Here is a 27,570-nt window from a genome sequence, read left to right as displayed (position 1 = left end):
ACTGACCTGGTCTTCATTCACATATGAAACAGTGCAGAAGACCACCACAACCTGACTGAAGGGTGGAAAAAAACACTTTCCCTAAGGTAATACATATAGAAACTAGAATACGTAGCTCCTAACATCCCATCATACTGACTTCATCTTTTTTCCAGGGCAAGCATAAAATACTGTCCAAAGGTTTACTCATTTTAACTAGCTCCTCTAGTAACCTGTCCTTTCAGGTCTGATGGTCTTAGTCCAAGACTCCAAGTGTTTATATAAAAGGGCTGCTCCAAAAATAACACCTCCTGTTTTACTATGTTGGCCCACAATGTCAGAGGCAGATGATGTGGTATGGTAGAAGAAGTTGAACATTCCAACCAATAGTTTATTCTGTTTTGTTTCAATGCAACAGATGGCAGCAGAGGAGCAGCCTGACAAAACAGCCTCTGACATGACAGTGCAGACAAAGCAAAGGTATAGAATTGAACTCCATGTGGAAAAAATGGCACCCACTGACATTCATCAGTGCTTGCTGAACGATGAAGACTACCAAACAGTGGATGTAAGGAGAGTGATGCAGTGGGTGGTGTGTTTTGTTTCAGCAGCAACACTGTCACAATAGCTTTGAAGCAGTGGGTCACCTCCACTGGCTCAGCATGAAGGCTCTTGCTCATCACTGGTGAAAATGCAGAGCCAGTGGTTGTGGCTATGCTGAAAAAGACTGCTTTGTAGATGACAACTTGCTCTATCAAATACTGTTATTGTGTTCTTTGTATCTGTTGTAGTTTCCAATGAAATAAATAGAAGCCATTACTTTCAGAGCAACCCACGCACGTTGACAAGTTTTTAAGATAAACAGAACTGCAAAATCCTTCCAGCAGTTCTGAAATCCTGTCAAATTCTCCTCAGTCACAGGCAATAAATGTTGGCCCCATCTTTCTGATGGCTTTGGAAGCTGGCAGGCCTCAGATGTATCTGAGTTAGGTACAACACAAGTTTATTTAGATGAACTGCATCATGGAATGTCTCAGTACAGCACCTGCCACTGTTCTGAATATATTCTTACATTATGTAGAGGACTGAACTCTCCTCACGCCATGCTTGGATGAGATATTATGGCCTAACCAGGGCTCATTATGTGTAGTCTGGAGGACCTGCAGCCCTTATGTTGAAGAATATTCCTAAACTCAAGCCTAATCAAAAACCCACGTTAACCTCCACACTAAACAAGGATATTTTCATTAACAACAATCACATTCCAACAAGGAAAAGGGAGTGCAATGGTACCCGTTTCTCCTCGGGAGGAAGTTTGCTCCACTCATTGCCCAGCATCCTGGTGATCTCTGGGAAAGGGACTTCGGGTCTCTTCGCTCGAAGCTGCTCCCTACGCTCATTCATGAATCGCACGTACCCTGTGAGGGGGGACTTGGGGGCATTGCTGTCCCTAAGGGGTTTCTTCCTCTTTCTCCCTTTGGCCCAGCCTCCTCGTTTAGTTCTTTGCTGCTGCAAATGGAAATGAGAGAAAATTCAGATTGAAAGAAAAAAATTACCACCACAGAAAGGAATGAATACTCATTTCTCAAACATTTTCATCAGGAGTATATTGCTGCAATACATCCTTGCCATGGATGTTCTTCAGGAAGTTTCAAGCTTTACCTTAAAGCAATTCTGACTTTCCTCTAAGCAAAGCCAGACAAGAAGTCTGACTGTAAGAAGCGGTGCATCACTCATAGTCCAGTGGGACAACACAGTAATAATTGCATCAATTTTTGACTATAAAACTAAAAAAAAGCAATAACTCATGAAACCATCATTCTCTCTGATGCAACTGCAAGTATTTTATCTTTATTTTTTTATTCTAGCTCACAGTTCCTTCCCCCTGGCTGTCCCAAATCACTTGCCTCTGCATCACATTAGCAGAGTCTCTGCATTAGCTAATAATTATTAGCTACACAGCTGTTTTGCACCTCCCCAATCTTTTGCCTTCATGCACTGTGTGCCCAAAATGTTGATGACAGATCAGTACGTAGGCTTTTGCATTCTAGCCTACTCCCTAGGCTTTCTTCTCCAGTAACCATCTCCAACATACAGATGAACAAACCCAAAGGATGGAACACTAAGATTTTCCTGTGGTGCATAGTTCAAAAGAATCACAAAACTATCACTCATCCTCCTGGCTTCATACCACCAGTATAGTGATCTCTGGACAGCACTATTTTCTTACAGCGTGTACAAACAACTATTTCAATCCTTGTAATCTCTCCCCAAATCAACATGTTCCTGCTGTCATGTCAGTTTTAGTTCCCTTTCTGGAATTTTAGTACTTCCTTAAACAAGGAGGACCTCACAGCTGAGGACAGACTACAAGGAGAAATATCAAACACATCTATCAAAATATCAAAACCACTTTCGTGTCAGCTTTCAGTTCCTTGATTTAGTCATCTAGTATCAGTGTGGGACAGTACACACACTGCAGCCTCAAGAAGTAAGCACAATGCTTTCCAAGACATCAGTTACTCCCAGATGAGCGTAGCAGCCTCACTTTCCTGCCTCACAACAGAGGAAATAAATTGTGGCAGTGGAACGTACAGCCTTCAGAAACAGCAGAGGTAGAGCCAGTTCTGGGGCCCACACTAGCTAAGACAGACACTTGAAATGCTCTCTGTGCAGTACGACTGTCAGTTTTCAATGTCTGCGTGCCATTATGCAACGGGGAAATAACTAAGGAGAACCACGAGATGAAAACAAGATGAAAAATGGATGACAATTTGCAATCCTATCAAAAAATAATCTGATTAGGTGAGACAAACTAATGACAGAACTCCGAGTCACTATTATTTCACCTCACCTCCTCCTCAGGCTTCTGCTCAGTGCTTTCAACAGTGTTAGTGGGCTCATTTTGCAGCTGCTGAACCTGTGACAAATCCTCCACCAAATCCGGGTTATTCACAGGCTGCGAAGTTCCACCAGCGAACGAACTCTCAGAATGAGCTAATCTGAAAAACCACATAATAGCAAAAGAAAAAATAATCATCATACTGCTAAATCACATCCTCCCTAATCTTCTAAAACATTCAAAAAACATTGCAAATATATTCAGTTCTGACACTACCATGAAAGAGATTTGAAAAAAGTCACTTTTGAAGAACTGGTTGTTCCATCCAAACAACTGCTACCACAGTTACTATGAAAGCCAGCTTGATTTTTGAAGTGTTATTTTGTCTCATTTTCTGTGAAGCTTTTGATTACACAAGCTGTCAAGCAAATCAATGTTTGAATCAAAAAGCATGAATCTACACAAAAAACAGCCAGAAATTTGAAATAAAAAGTCTAATCTTCTCTAATACACACCTTTCTGGTTACATTTAATGTATGTCTCCACAGCTACACTTAAAAGATCGCGGTTGTGTATCATTTTGGATTAAATTTCATTCAGCATAATCTCCTGTTGATGCGTGTGAGCATTTAAAGCACAAACAAACCTCGGTCCCAAGAGGCTTCTGGATGGGCAGTACTTCATTTTACTGCAAGAGCTGTAGCTATCAACCATTTTTAAGAAAGGGCAAGCTGTACAGGAGCCAGAACAAATGCCAGGTTCTGAAGGTGGGTATGCAAGGATGAGTACGTACTTTGGGAATAACACTGAGATATTCTCACTGTGCTCAGTGGGCAAATGAGTGTACAATTCTGGGACTCCTCTCAGATTCTAATTCCTTATTAATCCAGGCTACATGTTACCCCTGCCTTGTGCTGTTACATTCACAAAATTCACTACAATAGTACATGCTACAAGTCTACTTTGGCCATTTACCCAGCTCTACAGCCAATTAAATACACATCAAGCATATTAAATATTAAAAAGTGGGTTCCAGCTAATGCAGAATACATCTCTTGAAAACAAAGATATTTGAAGAGTTGTTAACTGAATGCCTACAGGAAAATCTGCCTTTAAACAGCATATTTTCATTACTCATTCTTATCAGCAATGAAAGCTCAATTACCAGTGAAGAAACAAGGGCTAGAGATCCATGCTTGACTTTCAGATAACAGATTGAGTTCATATTAGTAACAAACAGAGAGGCAAGAAGGGAAAAAACATCCATGCTCCTATAACGATGCCCCGTATGTATCAGAAAGAAAATGGAATGATACAGTTTCTCAGAATCACTGGCAAGGTTTGAAAAACATTTCAGTTTTTCCAGCTGTTACTCCTTACTAGGGAAGCTTTCTAAACCATATGTACAAGACAGACTTCAATGGGACGTAGCCACTGCAGTGAAGGTTGCTGAAGGCTCATTCACAACACTAACACCTCAAGTACAAACCTACTTAGAACATGTGCTTCCCTTTGGGACCAGCAAGTCTGAAGTCCCAGACAAGTACATCCAAATTGGAAGCAGATGTCTCCATATCCATTTTTACAGGGCTTTATCCATCTACAAAGTCTGAATGTTACTGCTCGGTGCCTTACAGTCACTGCACCTGGTAGATGTGGCACGGAGGGACATGTGCACGGTGGGGACGTGCTGACTGTTAGACAAGATGGTCTCAGATCTTCCCCAACCTTAATGATTCTATGATTCTACAATCCTAAAAGACCACTGCTTTAAATAATGTGATTTTCTTATTTTCTGTTGTTTCAGAAGCTGCTGTTTCAGACTGTAAAAGCAGTGTTAGTCTGACAAAGATGAAAAACATCAGTTTCTCAGCGACTGACACAGATCAAATTGTTTATCATTAACAAATCATTTCTTCAGCAGGCATCACTATAGTCATTAGATACAGCCCATCTCCAACATGCTGTATAATTCACTCCAAAACCAAAATCTCAGCATATAAACTTTCCAAGAAAGGTTAAGAAAGCGGTGACTTACCCAGTCACAGTAATATCACTACCTTCCTTAGATCCATCTTCATCTGCAAAAAGTGGAGGAAGGGTGGAGCCAGCCACCAAGTTCTCCATACCTCTGTAAACGAACAAAAAAAAAAAATCAAAAAAAAACAAATAAAGTTAATTATCTTTAGGTTTCCCTTCAGCAGCACTTCTCTTTAAATGTGACAGTGTACCAAAGATTGGTTACCCCATAAACCAAATGGCCACTCAGAGCCAGCTGGTCTCAGGACAGACCCTATAAGCAGCCATGTTTAAAGATAGAAAAAAGATCCTAAGTGATGCATCAGAGCTTGGGGTTAAGTCAGCCCTGTATCAGTGCCACACAGTCACTGGAAATCATACTCAGCACACAGATCCCACTTTCAGTCCACTTTCCTGTTCAAGGTGGACTGCTTGACAGAAAATGACACTTTTATGCTGATCTCAAAAGAAAGCTCTATTACTTTGCCTCCCCTGAAGACCACCTTTGATAACAGATACTCAATCTGAGTATTGCTGTCACTTCCAGCTGGTAAGTTCATCTCTTCAAGCTTTAAAGCATGAGTGTAAGTTATAATCTTGCACCGCTTTCTCCTGGATTCATATGCTTCAGTGCTGAGTGGAAAGCAACACAATCCAAAACCAAAAGTCCCAGTCTCTGTAACTGAAGCACTACAGCTCACTAAGAGCACAGTCTGTGCTAACAAGCAGGCCACCCAAACAGCTGAGCACTGCACTCCTACCCAAAGGACTTCAGATATAAGTATTTACTCTTCTGCTCTATTTGGTTAAAACTGGTCCAGAGCTCAAAATGCTGTCCTCAGGAGCTAATGGCCAGCCCTGCCCCAGAACAGCAAAGAACAGCTCAGCTCAGCGGAACGCTAAGGAACGCCAGGGATTAGTTCTGCGATTACAGCAACGTGGATACAGCATTACTGTGTGGATGCCGGGGACACAGCCAAGCCTACTTGGTAACCTGCCAAGATGAAGCTGGTATCACAGCCCATCACCTCCTTGCATGGCTGACAGTGCAAGCCCACCTCCTGCCCAACTACAGTATCTCTTAACTCCTACTGAACCTCAGCTGGAGCCCTACCATCCTCCTTCCTGCAAGAGATATGGTGCTTGCCTTGCTTCTAGGATCAAGACGTACTTTTTAGGCTCATCTCATCCCCAGTGACAGCTTAGAAATAATAAAAATACCCCAAAATGTGATATGATACACTAAAGTGGGAGTGTAATATTGGCTTTGAGTACCAACAAAACAGGCAATTTCAGGACCACTATCAGACCGTTTGAATTGCTGGGTAGATGATTTCCTTCACCAATAATAAATCTGACATTCCGATTTACGAGTGTGAACTCTGCTCTATTCATTTCATGCCTCAATGAAAACATAGGAATATCTACTTTCTTAGCAACAGCTCTACATCATCATTGCTACTACAGACATTAGCTGATAAATGAACCTGTGGTATGTCTCCAATTTGTTCACTTAAGCAAATGCTCAGTTAATGTTTACAGCAGGAGGATCAATCGACAGTCTGTAAAACAAGCACTATGGCAAAACTTGCTTCTCTACCAGAAAGCACATGTAACTTTCCAGACAAAACTATCACTTCCAATACACAAAGAAGGAAAGTGCAAGAAAGAAAAGTGACCTCAGGTCAAAGGAGATGTGTTAAAGCTGGAGCTGGAGGCTCTCCAGCAAAGGGCCAGGAAGAGGAAGGTGAAGGGCCTAGAGCACCCAACCTGACAAGGGCATGTTACAGAAAACTGTTGCACTAGAGGCAGAGGAGACTCAGGGCAGATCTAATAGGTGCTCACAGCTGCTGGAAGTAGCCAAGAGGATAAAGAAGCAGCAGCACAGGCAGTAGCAATGCAATTTCAGATTGGACACTAGGGAAAAGAAAAGCCTCCGCTAGCAGAGAGCTGGTGGTAGAGTGTATGACTGCAAAGCTGAAATGCTCTGTTACACAAAGCTGACCCAAAGTACTATTGGCAATAGTCCTGCTTTAAGTGGGAGGCTGAACTAAAATAACCCCCAGATGTCCCTACTAAGATACATCTGCAGTTCCCTAAAGTGGAAGCCCACATTACACTCACTTTCAACTCCTGGCAGCTCCATCATAAAAAAGCAAGAAAGACTGAAAGCTCTCAAATACTGTACTTCCAGGAAAGGCAGGGAGAGATCAGCTCTTTGAAGATGCTTGCGTGAGAGTAATCAAGTTTAGCTTTAGGTCACACAGTCTCTAGTTTTCACAGGCCTGAAATTAATCTCTGGGGGGAAAAAAAAAGATTAAAAAAGGAAGCTTAAGTAATTAGACTACAACCTCGCTATTTAGGAACAGTATTATGCCTATCTGTAGAAAATAAAATAGCTTTCTTAGTAGTCCAGGCACCTCCAGCAGCCCTCTCAGCAGGCAAGGGCCCCTCCTCACCTTAACCTAGTGGCACCCTGTGCTCCCACGCTGTCCTGAGCAGAACCCAGCAGCTCCGCATCTGAACCATTCATCAGCACAAGCTCAGCTCCTGATGCCCACTGTGACCTTGTCACCAGGTCCCCATGTGCATGCTCACACCTGGAGCTAGGCAGCAGCAGCAAAGTTAGGTTTGCTTACTAGCCAGACATCAACCTTAACTACATGTAAAACACAACACAAACACAGGAAACTAGGAGAACACACTTCATTCCTTTTTTTTTTTTTTGACCCACATGCTTTAGATATGAACGTTTACAATTCTAGTCTATCCCAGTGTAAAGCTGTACATTCATCTCAGGGATGTAACAGAATGGAGAAAGCAGAAGTGTGAGAAGAGCAGCAGCAGGGGAAGAAAGGTACTGCTGCTTCTCAAACCTGGGCCTCCACAGAATTCACAGGACTTGAGAAGGATGGGTGGGAAGCCCCAGCCAGGTTCGTTCAGAACACTGCGTAGCTTTGTCAATTAAAGCTCCATAGCACTTAAGGAGACGCATCTGACCAAATTCAAGGCACAAGAAACAATATGCGTTCTCTTAATGGATAACAAATGTAGTTTATTATAAAGACAATAGTACACATGTACCCAAAAGCAGAAATAAAAGCGTGAAACTGATGGCAAGCTCCAAACCTCTACAAGCAATCCAACACAAGCAAGCACCATCCCTAAGCAAAAGGAATGACTTCCAACCAGAGCAGCTCTGAGCTCGCACTGCTCCAGCACCAGGCGTGCCGGCTCCAGTCCAGCACGTACTCACTTATACATACATCTTTTCTCCATATCTCCCTTCACTTTCCAGAGAAAACAAGTCTTCACGGTGCCACAACAGCACTCTAACTCAATTTAAGTTTTCTAGGTGGACTCTTCACTTCCTACTCAACTCTACCCAGTGTACAAACGTGATTTGATGAATATCACCAGGGAAAGGAAAAAACTTACACGGCATGAGAACTGAAGTGCTAACATACACAGTAGGGAATCAAATAGCTTAAATAAGTTCTTAATCTCCTCTCATGTCTGCTTTTGTAGGCTATGCTATGTAACTGCATTGTTCTTCCATCTAGCATGAAAATACGAAGTAACTGGCTGAGCTGCAGTTTGAGTGGACTGAAAGCTCCCATGTGATCTAATCTCTAGATGCACGTGTAGAGTAGAAAAGAAAAGTTGAAAGAAAGTAGTTAAATCACCAGTGAGAACAAAGCTATGGGCAGGACTGGAAAGGGACTCGCCAGGAACATCACTACTATGGCTGCACAGTTATCAGTGCTACTGGAGGGTAGCAGACCTAAACACAGGGGTGAAGCCAAACCTAAATCCTAAGGATAACCATGTCTTTAAGTGCCTTCTGCACACATCCTAAGTGGTGGCATCTGTCACAAGCAAGTTTCCCTTTAGAAAACCAGGTTATCTCATTGCATAAGCTGATGGCCTCATTGCCAGCTCTGGTGTTCGAGGCATTACCTCTGAGTGGATGCTTCTCCTCTCCTACTTCCTGTGCCTCAAGTGTCTCATCCTCTGCCAGAACAAGGAGCTCCACCTTCATAGGACAGCAGGTAAAAAGCTGTGTCTGCCACATCACAGAACCACTGCAGTACTCCTTACCTAAGCATCGCAAGACAAGCCCTTTGTAACATAATTCATTTAAACCCAGATGCTTTATTGAGAGAAAGACCTCTAGGACTGTCACTTCCCCTGTCTGTCCACACATAGCAAGAAAATCAGAAAGAAAACAGAAGCAAGTGCCGCTTCAGTGAAAACCACAGCACTATGGGATGTGTCAGACGGAGTTCAGAAGCATTTTGTGCTGTCAAACTGGAGCAGGAGCGTAGCATCCAACCTACCTGACTGCAAAACTCATATTTGACATTTCCCCTACATTACTCATTAGGAAAAAGTCTTCAGCTTCAGGAAAACTGCAAGCCGGAGCAAATGGGATAAAAGCTTGTGTGTCAGAACAGAAAGCACATCCCCCCCGAGAAGAGCCCACTGTGTTTATTTTCCCTTCTTGTGCATAGAAAAGGACAAAAAACACTGCAATCAAAATAAAGATTAACAGAAAAAAAATCTGGAGCTCCACTCCATCTCCAAGCAGTTTGAGGAAACAAGGGCAAGACACAAAGCTTAGTTTTACACTTCGTTTATGTGGAGCTTTGTGGCAAACACTAACAGAGCCATTAATACTAAAACCTTGGTATCAGCTGCCAAACAGCTGCAAAAATATATTTTATAAAAGCAGAAGTGTTTGGTTCTATATTCTCCACTTCTTTACAACGAAGCACAAAGACATGGCACAGGGAAGGAATCCTGCCACATGAAATCCTGTTTTCTATTCGCAGCACAAATCCATCGTGTGACTCCACAAACAGAAGCAAAGCAACACAGATCTCTGCTTAGTTCTCTCCCTTCAAACTCATGACTGAAGGTTTGCCTCGACAATATAACAATTCCAGAATCAAACTTGACTTTTTTTTTTTTGAAGTCATTAACAACCTCCCCAGGCAAGACCAGTCCTGCAGCACCAAGGATGCTCCAGGTTTCCCAGTTCATCTGCGAGAGCATCTGCTGAGCCCCCACCACTCCTGTGGGCAACTTAGTCCAGGCCTTCCTTTCTCTGGGAGTTTCTCCAGGGTCTGATGATGTTATATTCCACTTGATGTGATGTCTGTGAATACCTACTTTCACATTAACAAGGCAAAACAGATGCCCCATAGAAAAAAAAAACAGTGATGTAACAGACACAGAATAAGTGTTAACTGCCAACACAAGGCTCAGTTGTTTTCCCATTCAGTGAGGAAATGGTTACTTCTCTTCAAAATTTACACTTAATTCCTCTGGCCATTTACATCAGCAGGACTCCATCTCTGCTAAGTGGGGATGTGAAAAGTGCCACAAGCAAAGCCGTTTATTGAGAAAAAGTAAACAAATGGACTCCAATTTTTCATCATGTCTGCTCAGCTCTCTGCATTTACCAGCACCACACAAGTGGAGCAAGAAACAACATAACCTGATGCTTGAATATGACAATTTAAAATATCTGATAAGTGTTATGAAATGAGAAATAACTCTGACTGCCAGAGAGCGGTGGCTGTGACTGAATGAAGTTAAAAAATGGAAAACAAAAATGTTCAAGAGCAGCTATACCTGCTGAGATCGAGAAGTTGTTTAAAGAGCAATTTTACCACTCTGGCTCTCTCTCAAAGCCTTTCTCACTGCAAAAGTTGTCAGGAAATTACAGCAAATATTCCTAGCCCTCTTACACTCCAAGAGTGGAAAGCAGCTGCTGCAACAGAGGAACACAGATTACAATGTCTCACAACAAGTCATTACTGACCATTTCACACAATATGGGGTTGGATACTTCAGATGTGAGAATATACCGAATAAGAGATTGAGTATATACTTAAAAGAGTGACTCACCACAGGCTCTGTGACCCAACACAAAAGCATCTACTCTGACCCCAGGAGCAACAGCAACAGCATGGAACTGGATGTTTTACATGCACTGATACGGCACAGGGACAAAGGTCAGAGGAAATGAAGTGTGGGAAGAATAAGTGATTCTCACACAGAACAGACAACTGATTCTGCTCCATTTCAGATAAGGACTCAACTTGAGAGAAAAATGACTCCGTTTCCACATTCTTCTGCTGTCGTTTTCTTTGTGTGTGCTGTTGGCATCAATTATTTTAACATAAAAAAGTTTTAAAATATGATTTCAAGTAAATCTATTTCTTTTAGCTACCCTTGGTTGTGCAGAACACAAAGATAGCCACACACTGATCTGCTACTACTTTCCTTCTAAAAGACCAACAGAACTGACACTAGACAGTTGTTTTTAACAGCAAGAACAGGGCAGATCAGGGAATAGACTGCCTGGGGAGCTTAGATTTTCCCATCTGTTCTTAAAGTTCTCTAATAACAGATAAACACGCATCAGAAATGAAAGTTTGGGTGTACTCTGTATGAAGTGCACCAAAGCCTCTTTTCAGCCAAGAAAAGAGAGTCCTCGACTAGGATGGTTAAAACACAGCACCATTGGCATCACAGGACACAAATGGTACAAACCTCAGATGAGGACAGAAAAAGGAATGAGGAAAACATGCACAAAAGAACAGATATAAGGGACAAGCAACTGTGAAGAAATAGCAGACAGCACCTAGAGAGCCTTGGCGAGATGCATGAAAAGGAACAGAAATAGGAAGCATCCCCACAGGGCATCCTCTCTCCTGGAAGAGCAGATTGCTCCTGTGACCATTCCTAAGGAGAATGTCACATTTCCTGAGGTCACAGATGAAATGAGTTAAGAAATCATACGCTCCCACTGAGCACACACAGATTCCCCTCTCACCAAAGGAGAAAGCAAACACTGATTTTCACACGTGAGAACCCACATACTCTGCGGCCCTATAAAGCGATCAACAAGAGAATGCCACGTAAGTTAAAGATTTACTTATCTTCTTCATCCTCTAAAGGCAAGAAGAAATGATGCCATGTTGTATCATGACTGCAGAGCAAGGGAGATATGCACCCAGGGCACAGACCTACTGGAGCAGGCTGACTGCTCCCCAGTTCTGAGCAACAAATCAGGCACGAGACAGCTGGGAGGAAGGGAGGCAGGCACAGAGCACGTCTCTGGTACATCTGCAGCATACAAACCAAAAATGCTTTGTTCTGCTGCTGAAGTAGGATTGAAAAGAAAGAAGCCACGTCAGCAACACGCCTGAATGTCCTACAGCAAGTGCTTCAAACAGCGTGTAAACATCTGTAACGCATCCCTCAGCTCCCAGGCCATCTCCAGTAGACTGGACAAGTCACTAACTTCTTCTACCCACTGCCTTCCTTACTGATGCCACAACTAATTTGTGCCTGTCTTTTTTTTAATCACATGCAAGAAGCCAAAACGAGGAAAGGGAAAATGGTGACTAAGAACAGAGCAGAGCTCAGAGCCAAAGAGCAAACAAGAATCCAGGACAAATGTGATTAAGACCTCTATGTTTAAACTGCTCTTCCACTGCTGCTCCTCGGTGCTATGAACAAGGAATTGCAGGCAGGAAACACACACAAGCTCTGAAAAGTACATCTACATACACAATACATCTAATCCTAAAAGAGAATGTAAATCTTCTCAAATGCTGAGCAGACAGGAGGGTGCAGCTCTGTGTGTCACAGCCAAAGTCTCAAGCACTCACACTTAAATGGTTCCTAACCCACGTTCAGTTTTAAGTGTTCTGAAAGATACTTGGCATCCAGATTTGAGCACTTACCACATTTAATAGCAAAGATCTACACTGTTTTTACATTTCCTTTCGATGATTTCGTTTCTATATATATTAAGTAAATATGGTTTCTCTAAGATAAAACAAATATCCCAACATCTCTATATATGGCTAAAGAAGCACAGCTGTTTTAAAGAAGGTCACATACAAAATCTGTAAGAGCTAAGAATACAACTGAACTTCACTAAGCTTAACCCTTTCATTGCAGACAGCACAAAAACAGCTTTGTACACCATTTCATCCTGTGGTTACCCTCTCACTGCCCATTGTCACCCTGCTTCAGATCTGTAGAGGTAGCTGTGACAACCTGACTGTGAGAACTGAAGCCAAGAGATCCTTCACAGGTCAATAACACACTGGTTTATACAGCATTAAAATGAGAAAGTGAAAAAATGCACGTATTTCAGTAGGGCTACAACACATGAGCTCACCTCCATACAACTTAGTCATTAGAAGCTCACTGCCCTGAACAGAAACAGAGACATGGGAAAGGAAATGCTCTGGTCTTTGTGGATCTGTAGAACTGGAACATCCTCCGATGTAAATGCAGGCACAGTAATTCAGGAAACTTCCTCTCCTTGGATCTCTTTTGCAGCCTGATAGAAGTGAGCACAGCCATTACCTGAGGATCCGTCACTGCATTTAATCCTCAGCATTAGCTCAGGAGCTTTGCAGTGCAGTTAGACAATTGCCTTTCCAGCCACCAGCACTCTCTTCTCATTTAGAAAGAGCTACTCCCAAAAAAGCATTCTCAGCTGCGTTTTCACTCCTCCCCACCCATCCCAGGAAAAGGATGACACTGCATTTTCAACATTACAATTGTAAAAGTAGAAAGCATGACACTTTCATGAAAGCTTTAACAATCACATTTGAGCTTACAGACTTCCTGAAATGAAACATTCATTGCTGTAATGGAAATTCAGCCTCCCCAATCTTGAGCAGTTGTCCAGAAAGGCTAATTCCCACCCTGGAGCTGCTTCCTGACCTCCAGAAAGGGTTCAGCTATGTATAACTATAGAAAAAACATGCACATGGCATTCTGCCATTCCATGGCAATCCCACCAAGAAGCATCCTACAGGTTCAGTCTGCATTTAAACTGAGCTCGGTTTGTCATAACAAAGCACCCACATACACACCCTGGTTCTCCCCCAGCAGGATGGTCACCTCTGCCACAGCTCTGACCAATGCAGAGCTGAGCAAACCTGCAGAACCAGGCTGCAACGTGCAGTGAGTCCTGGGGCACAACACAGCAAGACATACCTAGGCCTCATGCCTCAGAATGTCAGTGATACCTAAAAGGGGAAGCTTGTTACTTGAAACTATATCAAAGAACTGAGCTTTTCCAAATTTTAGCCTGTGAAAATGGGATTTTGGGACAGCAGGAGTGTTACAGTTAATAAGCAAGCAGCAGAAAAATTCATCTACTTCCCACTGAACCTGTACTCTGCTCTAGTTCCTGTGCCACACTCAACTTGTTCACACTCCTGATTAAAATGCTTCTCAGCAGCATTTTCTAATTCCACCTCATAGTCCCACACCGAATACATAAACGTATACCTCTTAACCACAGAAGAAACATTGGCTGATTCCAAGCCGTTTTGCTAAGGCCCACCCAGCAAACCATTAATGAGCAAGCCATGTGTCAGTACCACACTTCTTTGTTGGCTGGCCACACCCAGTTCCACAGGAAGAAAAAGAAAACAACATCAGAAAAATCCAAACTCAAAGTACCCCTAGAAATATTTTATGGATGAGTGTGTCCTAACCCAATTTCTACCCACGGTTCTGAGTTCTCCGCTCACATACTAAGCACTGTTTCTTTACACTACATGTTCTGGTTTTGCATTTAAGATCTCAAATATCACTTCTTTTCAAACTTATTATCACTCAGAGTTAAGACTTCACACGGAAAATATTCCAGTCCTTAGAATAACAAATATACTCTACAAGATCTGCACACCATCAGGGCACACTGCTCGGCTCGAAGTTTCTGGTCAACACAGAAGCAAACCAGCAAATCTGCCATCCTCATTGATGGGTTTTGTGCCACTGAAGCACAAAACACTGCTCGTGCTTACAGGAGACACTGTGAAGAGTAGCAAACGGCACGTAGAAGCAGCTGAAAACATTGCTCCCAAAGGCCACAATGATAAAGAGTGAGGCGATACACTGAGCCAGGAGACAGACCTGACAATCCTTGTAGGTCCCTTTCAAGTTGGGTCGTTCCTTGATGGAGCACCTCTTCCAGTCAACTGTTCCGGTAGCATACCAGAGATGGGAAAGCTCACAACTATTGTAAGAGTTCACTTGATTCGCCTATTACCAAGAAAAATCTGGAAAGCAGGACCTTTGCTCTAGTAAGGGAAGCTACAGCTGAGCTCCCCATACCACACTGCCTCACACAAAGGCCGCCTCCCTCCCCACCACATCCAGCTCAGACACGGTCTCCACTCTTGAGTAAAAGAAGTACTTAACCCAATTTAAACTGTTTGAATGCACTGTAGAAAATAATGGCAAGCTGCCATTTCAGACAGGACTTAAATGTTAGGCTCACGATACAGAATCCAACCTTCAGAGATTTCACGTAGGCTTAATTCAGTAGCAGTCTTAAGTAATTTTCTTCTGCCATATAAAAAGATTAGCTCACAGTTGCTGTGCTTACTACTCAGCTAATTAGCCCACTTGTTCAGTATTCACTGTCCTTCAAGTGGAGGACGTGGCATAACAAACTGCATACAATTCTACAAGCTTATAGAGATGACAGTTGAGGGATAAAGAACAAGATGCTGTAACATCAAGTTCTTTGCTGCATGTAAGTTTTCATTTCTAGCCTCACAAGAGGGTTATGTGTATGACAGTAGGGGCTTAAATTTACAAAGAGGCAAACGGATGGGGTCAGGCCCTTCTCAGTGGTGTACAGCAACAGAACAAGGAGAGATGGCCTAAAACTTAAACACAGGAAGTTCTGAACTAACACGCAGAACTTCTTCATGGTAAGGGTAACAGAGCACTGCAACAGGCTGCACAGAGAGGTGGTGGAGTCCCCTTCTATGGAGATACTCAAGACCTGTGTGACCTCCTGTAGGGAGCTGCTGTAGCAGGGGGGCTGGACTCAATGACCTCCTGAGGTCCCTTCCAACCCCTGTGATTTTGCAAGTCTCTCCTATATAAAAAATTGAAGAGACATTCTGGGCCAAAGCTAATCAAAGCTCACAAACTAAAGCTCATGCTACCAATAGCACACAACCACCTTCAGAGCAAAGTGCACGCCCTATGTGAATCATTTATATTTCTTCTGTACTACCAGTACAGCAGTGCAGATCAAGAGCAACGGCTGACACGTGAGAGATGGGCTCACGTGCTTGAGCCTATCCACATCAGGAGATACTCAGGAGACCAGAGACAGAGGTGAGTGAGAACTCACTGGAAGAAAGAATCCACAGAATCTTCACCTTTCTTGGTTCTTTCAGAAGTGACCTGCCTGGCCACACTGTAACTTCAAAGAGGTCATTTAATAAAATGCTCCAGCTAGCGATTGAGAGACAACAACATTTAGATAAATTCATTTTTGCAACGGCAACCACCACCTGACACCTTAATCTTAAAGCCCCAGGCTTTAAAAAACACATCCTGTTGGCCTATGCTGCTGCTTCTCTTCTATACAGCTTCTTTCAGCTCCATCACCTCCATCCCATGTGGCATTGCCTCCTCGTGGGCTACCACAACCTTCTCCTAATCTCTGAATTTCTGGCCAAAACTAGTTACAAATCATGGTTTGCCACTGCATTGAACTGAAAACAGTGGTAACACCTCCTATACACTCACCATCCAAAAAGCAACTGATCTGTCACTCCCTCTGTTCCTCCAAAGATCAATTGCCTAATTCCTTGTCAGCTTTTGCTGATGTACTGTCTTGGCTTATTTGGGATGACTACTTGGTGCTCCGTTTATCTTTTAAACACTAAGCTATTTAGCAGCAGAAACACAAGTAAATGCCAGAAAACTCGTTACTCCGATTTGCAAAAGCCTTTAATTGCTCAAATATCTTTATTTTCAATTACAGCATTAGACAAACACAGCTGAACTACTGAGATGCTACAGAGCAAGTTCAGAAGCAGTTACATTCCAAGCCTCAAAACCATAGGTACGACAGATACATTTCCTGCTGTAAACTCTCAAGTCACTAAGTAAAACATACTTGCCTGTGACAACCAGCATACCTTTTCCACAATAGCCTTCAGATAAGACACTCCTGCAAGGCTGTGTTATCACAGCCCTGCTGCTCACCACTGCACAGTGCTCCCTCAGCAGCCACACAAGCTGGAAGGAGAGAACAATGTGACACAGCAACCGAGTACTGAATTTCGACATTTTAAAAGGCATTATTTAAATGTCTCTACAAGAACTCAATTATAGACACTTATCTGACAAATGGTACTGACCTCAGAGTAGAGATTAAACACTTTCACATCAATGAAAAGGGTTCCGCATACATAATTCTCAGAAGTCCATAATAAGATGCTGTGATAAAAGCTGAAATTGTGTCTTTTGAAGGCATACAATACGCAAGAAGCTTCCAATCTCTGTCTTCCCACTCATCAATATGAAAATGTAAACCCTTTCTGCGCCTCTTATTTGCATATCAGTACACACAATACTCTTCCAATTAACAGCAGAATAGGAACAAACTTCAGGAAAAGGCTGGAAAGTTTCCTGTAAGCAGTTGTTTTCCCCGTGCTTCTGACACAGGTCTTCTCAGCAATCCTCCCGAGGACAGCTCTGGGACTGAACTCTTTTTAACTGGGAAAAAAAGAGGTCACAAAAGTAACTTACTGCAAAGCAGGTGCTACATAATGGTTACTGAGACCTGCTGTAAGGACCAACAGTAACACAGCTTCCTCTCGGAGCGGTCAGCTGGATTTTGTTATGCTTTTGTACGCTGGAACCCACACACTAAGAATGCTCATCAATAAATTCCGATCAGGCTGTGATTTGATAAACTTATCCTCTTGAGAAGTTAAATGAATGCAGCTCCTGCAACCACTTGTGGCCTGAAAACAGACCTGTCACTGGTTCTCAGAACACAGTGACAGCCAGTCATAGTAAGCAGCAAGTTTCAAATTGAAGACATTTTGTCCAGAAACACTCCATTCCCAAAAGCAGAATAAATCAGGCCCTACGTGGGCCTTCAAACCACTATCCAAGTGGGAATCACAAACTAATGATTCAGAAGCTTCCCTTCTCCCTTCCATTTTTCCCCACATTCAGAGCTTAAAATACAAGACTTCTGCTTCCACATTTATTTCCACCAGAAAACAACAATTTCAGGCCTCATTCTGAACCGTTGTGTATTTGGATACAAACCAGATTTAAGGGCAGGGTGGAAGATTACTGAACCACAGAGGCTTGCTCCTAAAGAAACAATAGCTCTTAGTTGATTTGTGTTATTAGTTTACATCAGGCAAAATGTTTCAGCAAAGTATGAAGCACAGCAGCTGGCACGAGAAAGGAGGATGCAAGTAGCACAGCCAGTGCTGGCCTACATTTCTGTAACTCTGAGGCCTGATATTCAACTTCTCTGCCCCTACAATTCAACTGATGTCAAAAATGAAGAACACTTGAAAAGATTCCAGTAACTGAGAGCCCTAAAATAGCCCTAAGTGGGAGGAAATATGAATACCAGGAAAAAAATTAGGATTATCTCATAAGCTGACTTGACATTTTCAGTTGCTTTTTTTTTTCCTTTAATTCTAAAGCCAAACATTTAGGCTGCTAATGAAAGACAAGATTATTTCCCAGGATTCTGGAAATAGAGAACTCTAAATTCCTCAGTTTCTGATTATTTTTCTAACAAGGGATATTTATGACACTGCTTTTTCACATTCTGCAATTCATAGAAGATATTTACTTTTCTGTCTAAACTAAACTGAGCAGAAGAGTAGTTGAAGTCTAACTCATTCCCATGTATTGAAACAGCGAGGATTAAGGCAAATATTGGTTGTCCCAGTTCCACTTCATCTGAAGTATAAGACACACAATACCAGCTAAAGCATACTGCAGCAACAGCCCAGCCAGCAGTCTGCTCCAAAAGCCTTTCATATGGTTACCTGCCACAGTAATAAACTAGATGTTAGGGCTGAAAAGAACCCACGATGACATGCTTTTAGATAACTACACTGCTAGCCAGGCACAGAGGAAGAACATCTTCACTTCTGCAGCTATTATTTGATCTTGCCCTGGCTAAGTTTAAAGCAGAAAAAGTGAGCACAATATCATGCAGTGCTCCACCACCACCAAGCCTGCCAAGTTTTTCCCAGGTTAACTACTGAATCACAGACCTTCAGATCCTGTTTAAGAGCCCTCCTTTGTTGAGACATTGAGATTCAAGAAGAACCAACACAGAACTTGCCCATTACCATACACAACCTAAAGGAGAACTTAAGAGCATTTAAAAATGCCTACATAGTTCAAGGCTCCAGAGATACGTTCACCCTCTCTAGAAATGCTATATAATTTGATTCCTGAGATATTCTAGCAAGACACTTGTGTATTCAATGCAGTGGTAGCTTTACATAGAATATCTTCCTAGATTAACTCCTGAATTGCCATCCTTCGTATAGCAGAAGATGTCATCACCAACACCCTGGATATGTGAAAACAAATACGAGGAAGAAGACATGTGTTCCTAAAGAAAAGCTGTGGAGAGGTAAAAAAGGACCAGTGCATCAAGGAAAAAGGTTTGTAATACTATTAAAAAACACCACTAAAACACACAATACACAAACCTCCTCCTGTCTCAGTGCACCACTTATCCCATACCGGGAAAAATTCTCCCACCCACTTTCGTAGAGGGAATGCAATGTTAGAAAACTCCAGAGTTAAAAGTGTGAAAGAAGATTCACAGTTTACTGTTTCCAATACTTGGCTCAACACTGTTCTGTTTTTGCTGTCGTACAGTCTCCTATCATTACCAGAAGTTGTTTTGTCACAGCTCTCTCCTCTGCTCTTCCAACTCTGCAGGCTGACACTTGACTTTCCCAACCACGATGGCAGACACCATGTATTCTGAGCACCAGCGTGGGACACTCTCAATTTCACTCCATCAGAAATTCATCTTTGGATCAACAAATAATGACAGTCCCAGAGGCATAACTGTGAGATGGTTACTCTCCCTGTTCTTACACAAACAGAACATCCACTTGCATGTCTTGTTTTCAGCAAGCACTATGCCAGGGCTAAAAATCATCCTGTCATCTTATGTCCAAGGCTTTGAAACAGCAACGAAGGAAATTCTAAGCTAAATAATGTTTCTCTTCTGAGAAACAAACAAACAAAAAAATCCACAAAAACAATAGCTAATCCCATGACTTATCTGAACAGGAACCACAGGACAGAGCTAATTCAACTCTATTGACCACCATTTATTTACTACTGAGAACCCATCCAACTAAAACAAATAACTGTACTGCAAGTTTATATACATATTTAGATCTCACCATAGAAATAAAAAGTACTCACTGGTCATTCTTCAAGCTTGATTATATATATATTATATATATGTGCTGGGTATGAGTGCTCATACCCAGCACTTGCTAGGACAGCTACCAGGTGCAGGGGACAAGCCAGGTAACTGTTTAATTGAGTAGCTAATTATCCCTTTGCAGTTCAACTTCACATCACAGCTAGCAGCACCTAGGGCAACTGTCCTGTACCTCCTACAAACCACACGGCCTTCTCTCAATCCAGAAGTGGCACACAATTGCAGCGTGCTGCTTTAGGGGACTGAAGTGACAGCAGCTCAATGCCATTAAATGGATGAGTTTCTTCCTGACAGTGAAATCCCCTCATCTGCTGCACAGTCACATAAAGATCAGAATAACCAAAGTGGACTTTTAGCAACTGTTTATCACATCAGTATTGACCCAGAGCACCTAAGGCCCAGTACTCCCCCCCACCTAGCACCTCGTACAGCTTTATGTTAGTTAAACCATGGGCCTTAGTTCTCATCACACCCAGCTGCACTCAGCTCTGTGCTCATGCAAATGTTTGGTTTCCAGCTTGAACAAATTCCTGACCTAGTTCAGCACCTACACAGAATAACTTTCATCTCATAAGCTGTTTGAAGTAGCTTGTCAAAGCCTGCAGAAGTGCTAACACCAGAGAGTACCAGCAGCTAAGACTCCCTGGCTCCAGCTCCTTCAGAACGACACAAAGCCCAAACCAGACACACCACCACCTATTTGAAGTCCTAGAAAGTACTGTAGGTTGCTTCTTTTGAAAAGTGATTAATAACACTTTACCACAAGTTTCTTTTTGGCCACAAACAATCCCACAGATACCACAGTAGTCACAAGAATTTCAGAAACAGTGAAGTATAACAACATTTCTTTTTTTTTTTTTTACTTATTTATTCCAAGCCATGCAAAGCTGCCTGGCTCAAAAACCTGACATCACTCAGCCAAAGTCAGCAACTGCTATAATCTCCTGCAAAGGAGAGCAGAATCATTTGTTTCTGTGATGAAAATCTTTAATAAGGCTGTTTGAAGACAATGCCACTTCCATTTAACATTTGCACTAAGTTTCTTTAATAGGAATACTCTTACCATCATTTCTGAAATACAAACTCTGTCAGTATTTGGGAAAGTAAGCCCAAGGAATAATGATTTTTTAATAACATCCAGAACTCGGCGTTCTGCTATTCCACTCCATTTGCTTCCTTCTAACCCCTGCAACTGCTGCCATCTGAGTGAAGGCTTCAGACAAAGGCAGGCCAATCCAGCTCCAGCTGCAGTTCCCCCAACAGTTGCTGGTATCAAACCTTTCATAAGCACTCTTCAGAAACAGAACGCCCACCTCAGGGTTGTCCCTACAAGTCAGGTATTAACACCTCAAACTACTCTTTTCACATATGCACATTAATCCTTATAAAGAGACCATCAACAGACAGGTGCACCCCAACAATCACGTTATTACGGAAGAAATTATTACAGGGCTGGTCTGTTTTATAAGCTTCTTGCCACCAAACCTATCTCACAGGTAGCAACACTGACAACTGTGGGGAAAATAACTCCCAATGATGGTACTCCACAAATAGTATAGGGGATGGTATATTTTAATTAGTTCTATATAAACAGTATACAGATAATACAAAAGAGAAGATGGCTCACCTTTATGATGACAAGGCTCGCAGGGGACTCCATGTGGGAGGGATCTCCAAGAAGAGATCCTTCCCTGGTGGTGGTCAGCCCTTAAATGGGGTTTGGGAGAGGTGGAGCCAGGCTCCACCCCTTCCACTCACACAGGTCTATCACCTTCACCTGTGCCCCCATGGCTGACTCGGTGCTCACCTCAGGTGACCAATCAGTGGTTCAGGCCGTGATTCAGCAGTTCCCATACAACAACATAAATAAGTTCCAGTTGCTTTGCCCTCAAAACTCTTGGCAGAACAATTATCAGACAGCCTTAGCTGCTTTCATAACTCCCCTGGCTTTAAAAATTGAAGAGAAAAAGACTTCTGAAAACAAATTGTTCTTAGTAAATTCATACCCAGCAAACACTCAGAGCCACAGTGCTTTTATCCACCACTATTCAACTCCTAATAAGTTCAACGGTTTCCATCAACACAGGAAATAATACCCATCTGTTTCTAGGGGAAATCAAAGCAAACAAAAAAAAAAAGCTTAAAGGAACTAGTTTGGGACACCCTCCAAAGCCAATTCGATCCGAAATTGAAGGGGCATGTTATTAGGGTGCAAGAACTGAGAAGGTTTAATTCACCTACACTCCTCAAACAAGCACACAGGTGCTCACTTGCATTACCCCTCCCCCTCAGAGGTGATGATCAGAGGAGTGTCTCCACTGCTATATGCACAGCCTCTCCACCTGTGCTGTTTTAGCACAAGCATGTTTCCCTTAACACATGCCACAATGCTACAAAAAGCAGCACAGATCCACACATCAGGTTGAGGGGGGGGGGAAGTAAAGCTCCTCCAGCCACAGCCTGGGGAGGAGGACAGTAAGAACCCAAAAGCTTGCATGAGTTTGCTTTAAGGAAACATGCACCAGATTTATTGGCAACTTTCGGGCCGGCCTGAGGAAATCTCAATCCAAGATTGTCCTCGGATGAACTAGGGTTTGATCAGGAAGTGCTTAAAATGGAAAGCTGAGCCTGCAGATGAGAGGGGACACCTCCTTAAGTGCTGTGGCACTAAGTGACGCTGCGAACAGACATTGTGAACAGATGTGCCAACAGAGAAAGCCTACGAAGTTAACCTGAGCACAGGTTGCAAGTGTCTTGATTCCTACACTGGGACACGAGGAATAACTGCCCCGTGGGTATGGAGCAGGGACTCAGCTCACCCTTACTGCTCTCACTCAGAGGTCCGGGAGCCCTGCGGAGGTCAGCACGCCTCCTGAGCTCTGCGGGCAGCCCCTGCCATCAGCCACGGCCCGTACTCGCCGAGGGAAGGCGTCCTGCAGGAACAGAAGACGGAAAGCATTTAGAAACTCCCTCCGCTCGGCTGCGGCTCCCTGAGCCCGAGAGCAGACGCGGAGGCGCTGAGCGCTCCGCAGGCCCGAAGCCGCGGATGGGCCGGGCAGGGCCGGGCAGGCCGGACCCAGCCCGCAGCCCCCAGCCCGCCGCTGTGATCCGGGCCGCCCTGGGCGGGGACAGGGCCGAGCAGCCCCGCGGCGCTCCGCACTGACCTGCGGGGCTCGGCCCGGCACAGCACGTCCCGTCGGCCCCGCGCTGCCGCCGCCCTCGCGGAGCCGCAACACCGCGCCAGCACCCGCGCGGATCTCTCCGCCTCTCACCGCGGCGCTGCCCGGAGAGGCCCCACGCACGGCACAGGCCGGGAGCAGGCAGGTCAGCCTCGGCCGCGCTTCCTGCCCTTCTCCCTCCCATTTCCACCGCCTGAGAGCGGGACGTCAAACTACGCACCGGGACTACTTTTTCCCCGCGAGCGGAAGAACACCATTCCTCGCGCGCGGTTTGAAAGCACGAAGCCCCGCACCGCGCGCGGTGTATGCCGGGACACGTAGTCTTTCCCCGCGGCTTCGCCCCGCCCCCTCGCCCCTCTCTAGCCAATCGGCGCCGCCCCTCCCTGCGCGGAGGGGGCGTGGCCGCGCCGCGGCCGGCGGCGGCCGGAGTTGGTGGTGCGCGCGGGCGCGGCGCTCGCAGCCCGTCCCGGGACTCGGAGCGGCGCGGCCCGGCGGCCGGCCGCTCTCAGCGAGCCTCGTTACAGCCGCCCCGCCCAGCAGGCGCCGCGGGGCCGGGAGTCCCCGCTAGGTGAGGTCCGGGGGCCACGGGGTCGGGTTTCTTCGGCGGGGCCGCGGTCGCGCGGGAGGAGGCGGGGGGCTCCGGCCGAGGCGCTCCGTTCAGACGGAGGGGGGAGAGCGGCGCGGCCGTGCGCTCCGTGGTCGGAGCCAAGTTCTGTCGGACGGTGCCTTTGTTCGGGCGGGTGCTTGGTTTGTGCGGACTCCGGGCTCGTCCCCGCGGCTCTCGATTGCGCTCCTGCCCCGCGCGGGGTCACTGCTCGGCGGCGGTACCTGAGTGAGGTGAGCGGCGGGTGGACAAGTTGGAGCACGCCTTCCCTGCCTTGTTCGTGAATTAATTCTCCTGGGTCCGTCCTTTCCTTTTCCTTTTTCCTGTCGAGTATCCAGTTTTCCCCTCAGTCAGAAGGGAAGTACGGTTTTCCTCCTTGTGGCCGTTCCTTTCTCGCTCCTGCTGCCGTCTGACGTGAATCCAGCTTTGGGTTGGCTTCACCCCGACAGTCGTTCCCTTATCAGCATGTGCCTGCCTCTCCCCAGGCCTGCTAACAGCAGCCCGGTGCTGGTGGCATGGCTCACAGGTGCTGCTGCCTGCCCTTCCATCCCTGCTTCAGAGGATCCCTGCCCAGCTGCCCCCGGTGTCGTGGCTGCACCCCACGTGTTTCTTCAACAGCATTGAGGTGTGAATCCCAGCACTGCCATGGGACATCGTGAGGAGTGTGGTGTGGAAATAGGTGGCAAAGACAATGCTTGACAAGCTGGAAACAAAACTCTTATCATGTCACTGTCATAGCTCCAGATGTTCTGTCATAAGTGGGCTAAAAACAGCGGTGATCAGGAAACCGCAGGTTGGGTTGTTAGTTGAAACGAAGTTCAAAGAAATAACGTCAAGTTAACTGCAAGCCACGCGTGGCATCTCATGGCTGATGGCAGCAGCCAGAAACCGTCAGTGTGGCCAAATCCACTGCACAGCCCCATCAGGTAACGTGGGAGGGAGAGATGCGTGGCCCCAAGGGGCTGGCACGGCATGGAGCCCACGGCAGGCCCACGCACCTCTGCTGCTTAAGCAGTGAGCATTGCAGTGGGATTTACATTTTGCTGTTTCATATGGTGTTGGTGTAACAATGTGGAATTGCTGTTCCCTTCGTTTGAAGTTTAGAGTGGAAAAATACGGGCTGCAAAGCGGAACAAGCTTTGCTCAGTGGCTGTTAAAGTGGAGAAGGGCACGAGAGCTTTACTGTTTGTGAGGTGTTAGTGACAAGGACAAACCACTTGGTTTTATGTGCAAGCAGCACCGATCAGTTGTCCGATACTTCAAGCTGCCATTCCAATAAATTGAGGTTTAGCATGGTAGCCTGCCTGTTTCCTTTTGGTTTTTCCAAGTCATAAGCAGAGATTATGGACTGTGTGAGAAAAATGTCAGCCTTCCTTTTGCCAAAGATAAGTGGCTGAGTCACTGAAGCAATTTCTTTCTCCGTATCTCTGCAAGTGGACTGAGTGGATCTGAGATTGCCTGATGGCTGAGAGAAGGTGTGGAAGGAGAAAAACTGCTGTGGGTGTTCAAAATGGAAGAGGGCAGGCTTAGACTAGATGTCAGGATGAAATCCTTTGCTGTGTGGGTGGTGAGACACTGGAGCAGGTTGCCCAGTGAGGCTGTGGATGCTCCCTCCCTGGATGCACTCAAGGCCAGGCTGGATGTGTCCCTGCCTGTAGCGGTGGGTTGGAGCTAGACGATCTTAAAGATCCCTTCCAACCCAAACCAGTCTAAGCACTGGGTACTGAGGTCACAGATCACAGTGCCAGGCACACGGATATGTAGAAATGCAGTGAGTAGACCCACTGGTGCCTGCCTTGGTGGGCCTGGCTGTAGCAGGGCTCCTTTTGCATCAGTCACAGTAGCAGTAACTGTAAGATGAGCTGTCTTACAGCCGTCACTGTTGATTTCAGGAGATGCACTTAGTGAGGCTCTTGGAATCACAGCAAACAAATAGATAAAGGTGGTGCCAGGCCACACACTGTGGGTTTCTGCAGTGCTTGTTTTGGTAACACCTTGTCTGAGGCTCCGGGTCAGCATGGTGCTGAGGAGTGACATCCTTGCTTTATAAAGGCACTGCTATTTTCGAATATACTGTGACAAGCACAACATTTGCCAGATAAACGCCGACTCCTCAGTGTTCAAGCATGTCTAGGTTGCTGTGGGACTTGACAGAGGCTCTATAGGAGTGCACGCCATGAGAGATTCATGGTTACACCTTTAATGTTTTCATAAATCCATTGAACAGGCATGGTTCTGAGCCTTAAAACGTCCTTTCCTGAATGGATGCCTGTATTTATCAGGCCGCCGTACTGAGCTCATCCAAGGAGCCAGGTGGGATATGGCATGGGATGCTGAGTGTGCATATTGAGGTGCAGTTGTCCAACTCCAAGGCTCTTCCTGTCAAAATAACCTTCATATTCGTTTAGAAGGCAATGCTTTGCTAGCAGTGTGTTCAAATTTAGACATCCTTGAGTGTTGACTTGGGAGCTGTTGGCTCCTGAGAGAAGTGTCTGCACGCATCACTGATGCTCTTGCTGTCACCAAACAACCTGTTAGGCAGCGTTGTCGCTTCACTTCTTGGTCCCTTTCTGTGTCAATGCAATCAGTGCCCTTTCTGGTCAATGCAGCAAGAGGAAGAGCTGCTTAAAAAGGGGAAATGTGTAATACTCCCACTACTAGGCAGTGAATTCCAGAACAGGCCCTTCTGAAATAGTGAAAACACTTTAGCACCGTACAGCTCTTGAGCTGGAAGTGTCCTGGTGTGGCTCTTGGGCTTCGGGCTGCTTTTACTCCACAGGCAGATTTGTCCTTTCTGCTTCCCATTGGTTCTTCATCAGCTGCAGAGGAACCTTCAGGCTTGTGAGGAAGCCCAGCAAATCACCACTCCTCCTTGTGAAGGTTTCTGCTTTAAGAAGCTTTGAAGTTTAATGCAGATCTCAGAATAAATATTAGTGCAGAAGTTTTCTGCAGAGGAATAATTCACGTGTAATTGGTTTTCCGTTTGCTCTATGCCTCCTTATGCTGAACTGGATATTTTTACTTAAAAGCAGATTGCACAATGCTCTCTGGTGTCAGGCTGGGTCTGTAACTATATGGTTAAGGAGCGTGACTCGCACTGTTTGGAATGATGCTTGGAGGAGGTAGTTTATTTCCATGACTTTTGTACTGTAAACTGTAGATGTTCTGTCTTTGGAGGCAGAGGAGAGAGCTGATGGGGAGCGAAGATGTGCAGCACATGGGGGACACGGGGGCTGTCCGTGTGGCTGGCTGGTGGCACGTGCTGGCCTGGCTCATCGGCATGGGGCAGCTTGCTGGGCTGGGCAGTAAGTGCACATCCAAGGCGTGAAGGTTGGCCGGATTAGAACTAATTATCTGTAACGTTGTGTTTTTACATGGCGGTTGTTTGTGGTGGTTGTGATTTGTCTCAAGGGGTTATTTGCAAGAAAGCCTCGGACTTGCTGGGCTGCTCGAGATGCTGTCGGTGACTTCTTTTGATTGTATGAAGATAATTGTATGTATGGTAAGGCAGGCCTTCTTGGAATGAGCAAATGGGTGTTTCAAGGTCACCACCTCTAGCTTGGGAAGGTTGCTTGGGCAGCTTGGAAAGCAGAGGCGTGTTAGGACGAGGCTTGCCATGACCTGAAGTTCA

General features: G+C 44.9%; 1 protein-coding gene across 3 annotated transcripts in view; it reads right to left on the bottom strand.

Moving 5' to 3' along the window:
* Positions 1 to 23,396, bottom strand: part of HMG20A (high mobility group 20A) — a 35,445-nt gene extending 12,049 nt beyond the window's left edge. For 2 of the 3 annotated variants that reach the window (XR_010622020.1, XM_065733586.1), the window contains exons 1-5: positions 23,321 to 23,396; positions 22,976 to 23,089; positions 4,860 to 4,952; positions 2,834 to 2,981; positions 1,273 to 1,488 (exon numbers count right to left, since the gene is read on the bottom strand). Coding sequence is in view for 2 of the 3 variants with exons in the window: in XM_065733586.1 (XP_065589658.1) it covers positions 1,273 to 1,488; positions 2,834 to 2,981; positions 4,860 to 4,948 (453 nt within the window). In the remaining variant the exon portion in view is untranslated. Of the gene's footprint in view, positions 1 to 1,272; positions 1,489 to 2,833; positions 2,982 to 4,859; positions 4,953 to 16,836; positions 16,887 to 22,975; positions 23,090 to 23,320 lie in introns of those variants that run through there. The other variant, XM_065733587.1, reaches the window with a different exon arrangement.
* Positions 23,397 to 27,570: the final 4,174 nt, after the last annotated feature.

The sequence above is a fragment of the Cyrtonyx montezumae genome, unplaced genomic scaffold (assembly GCF_038088225.1).
Source record: "Cyrtonyx montezumae isolate F1298 unplaced genomic scaffold, pur_monq_1.0 scaffold_17, whole genome shotgun sequence".
In the NCBI taxonomy this organism is placed as follows: Eukaryota; Metazoa; Chordata; class Aves; order Galliformes; family Odontophoridae; genus Cyrtonyx; species Cyrtonyx montezumae.
The sequence above is the reverse complement of the archived record's forward strand: the minus strand, read 5'-3'. Positions and strand labels throughout refer to the sequence as shown.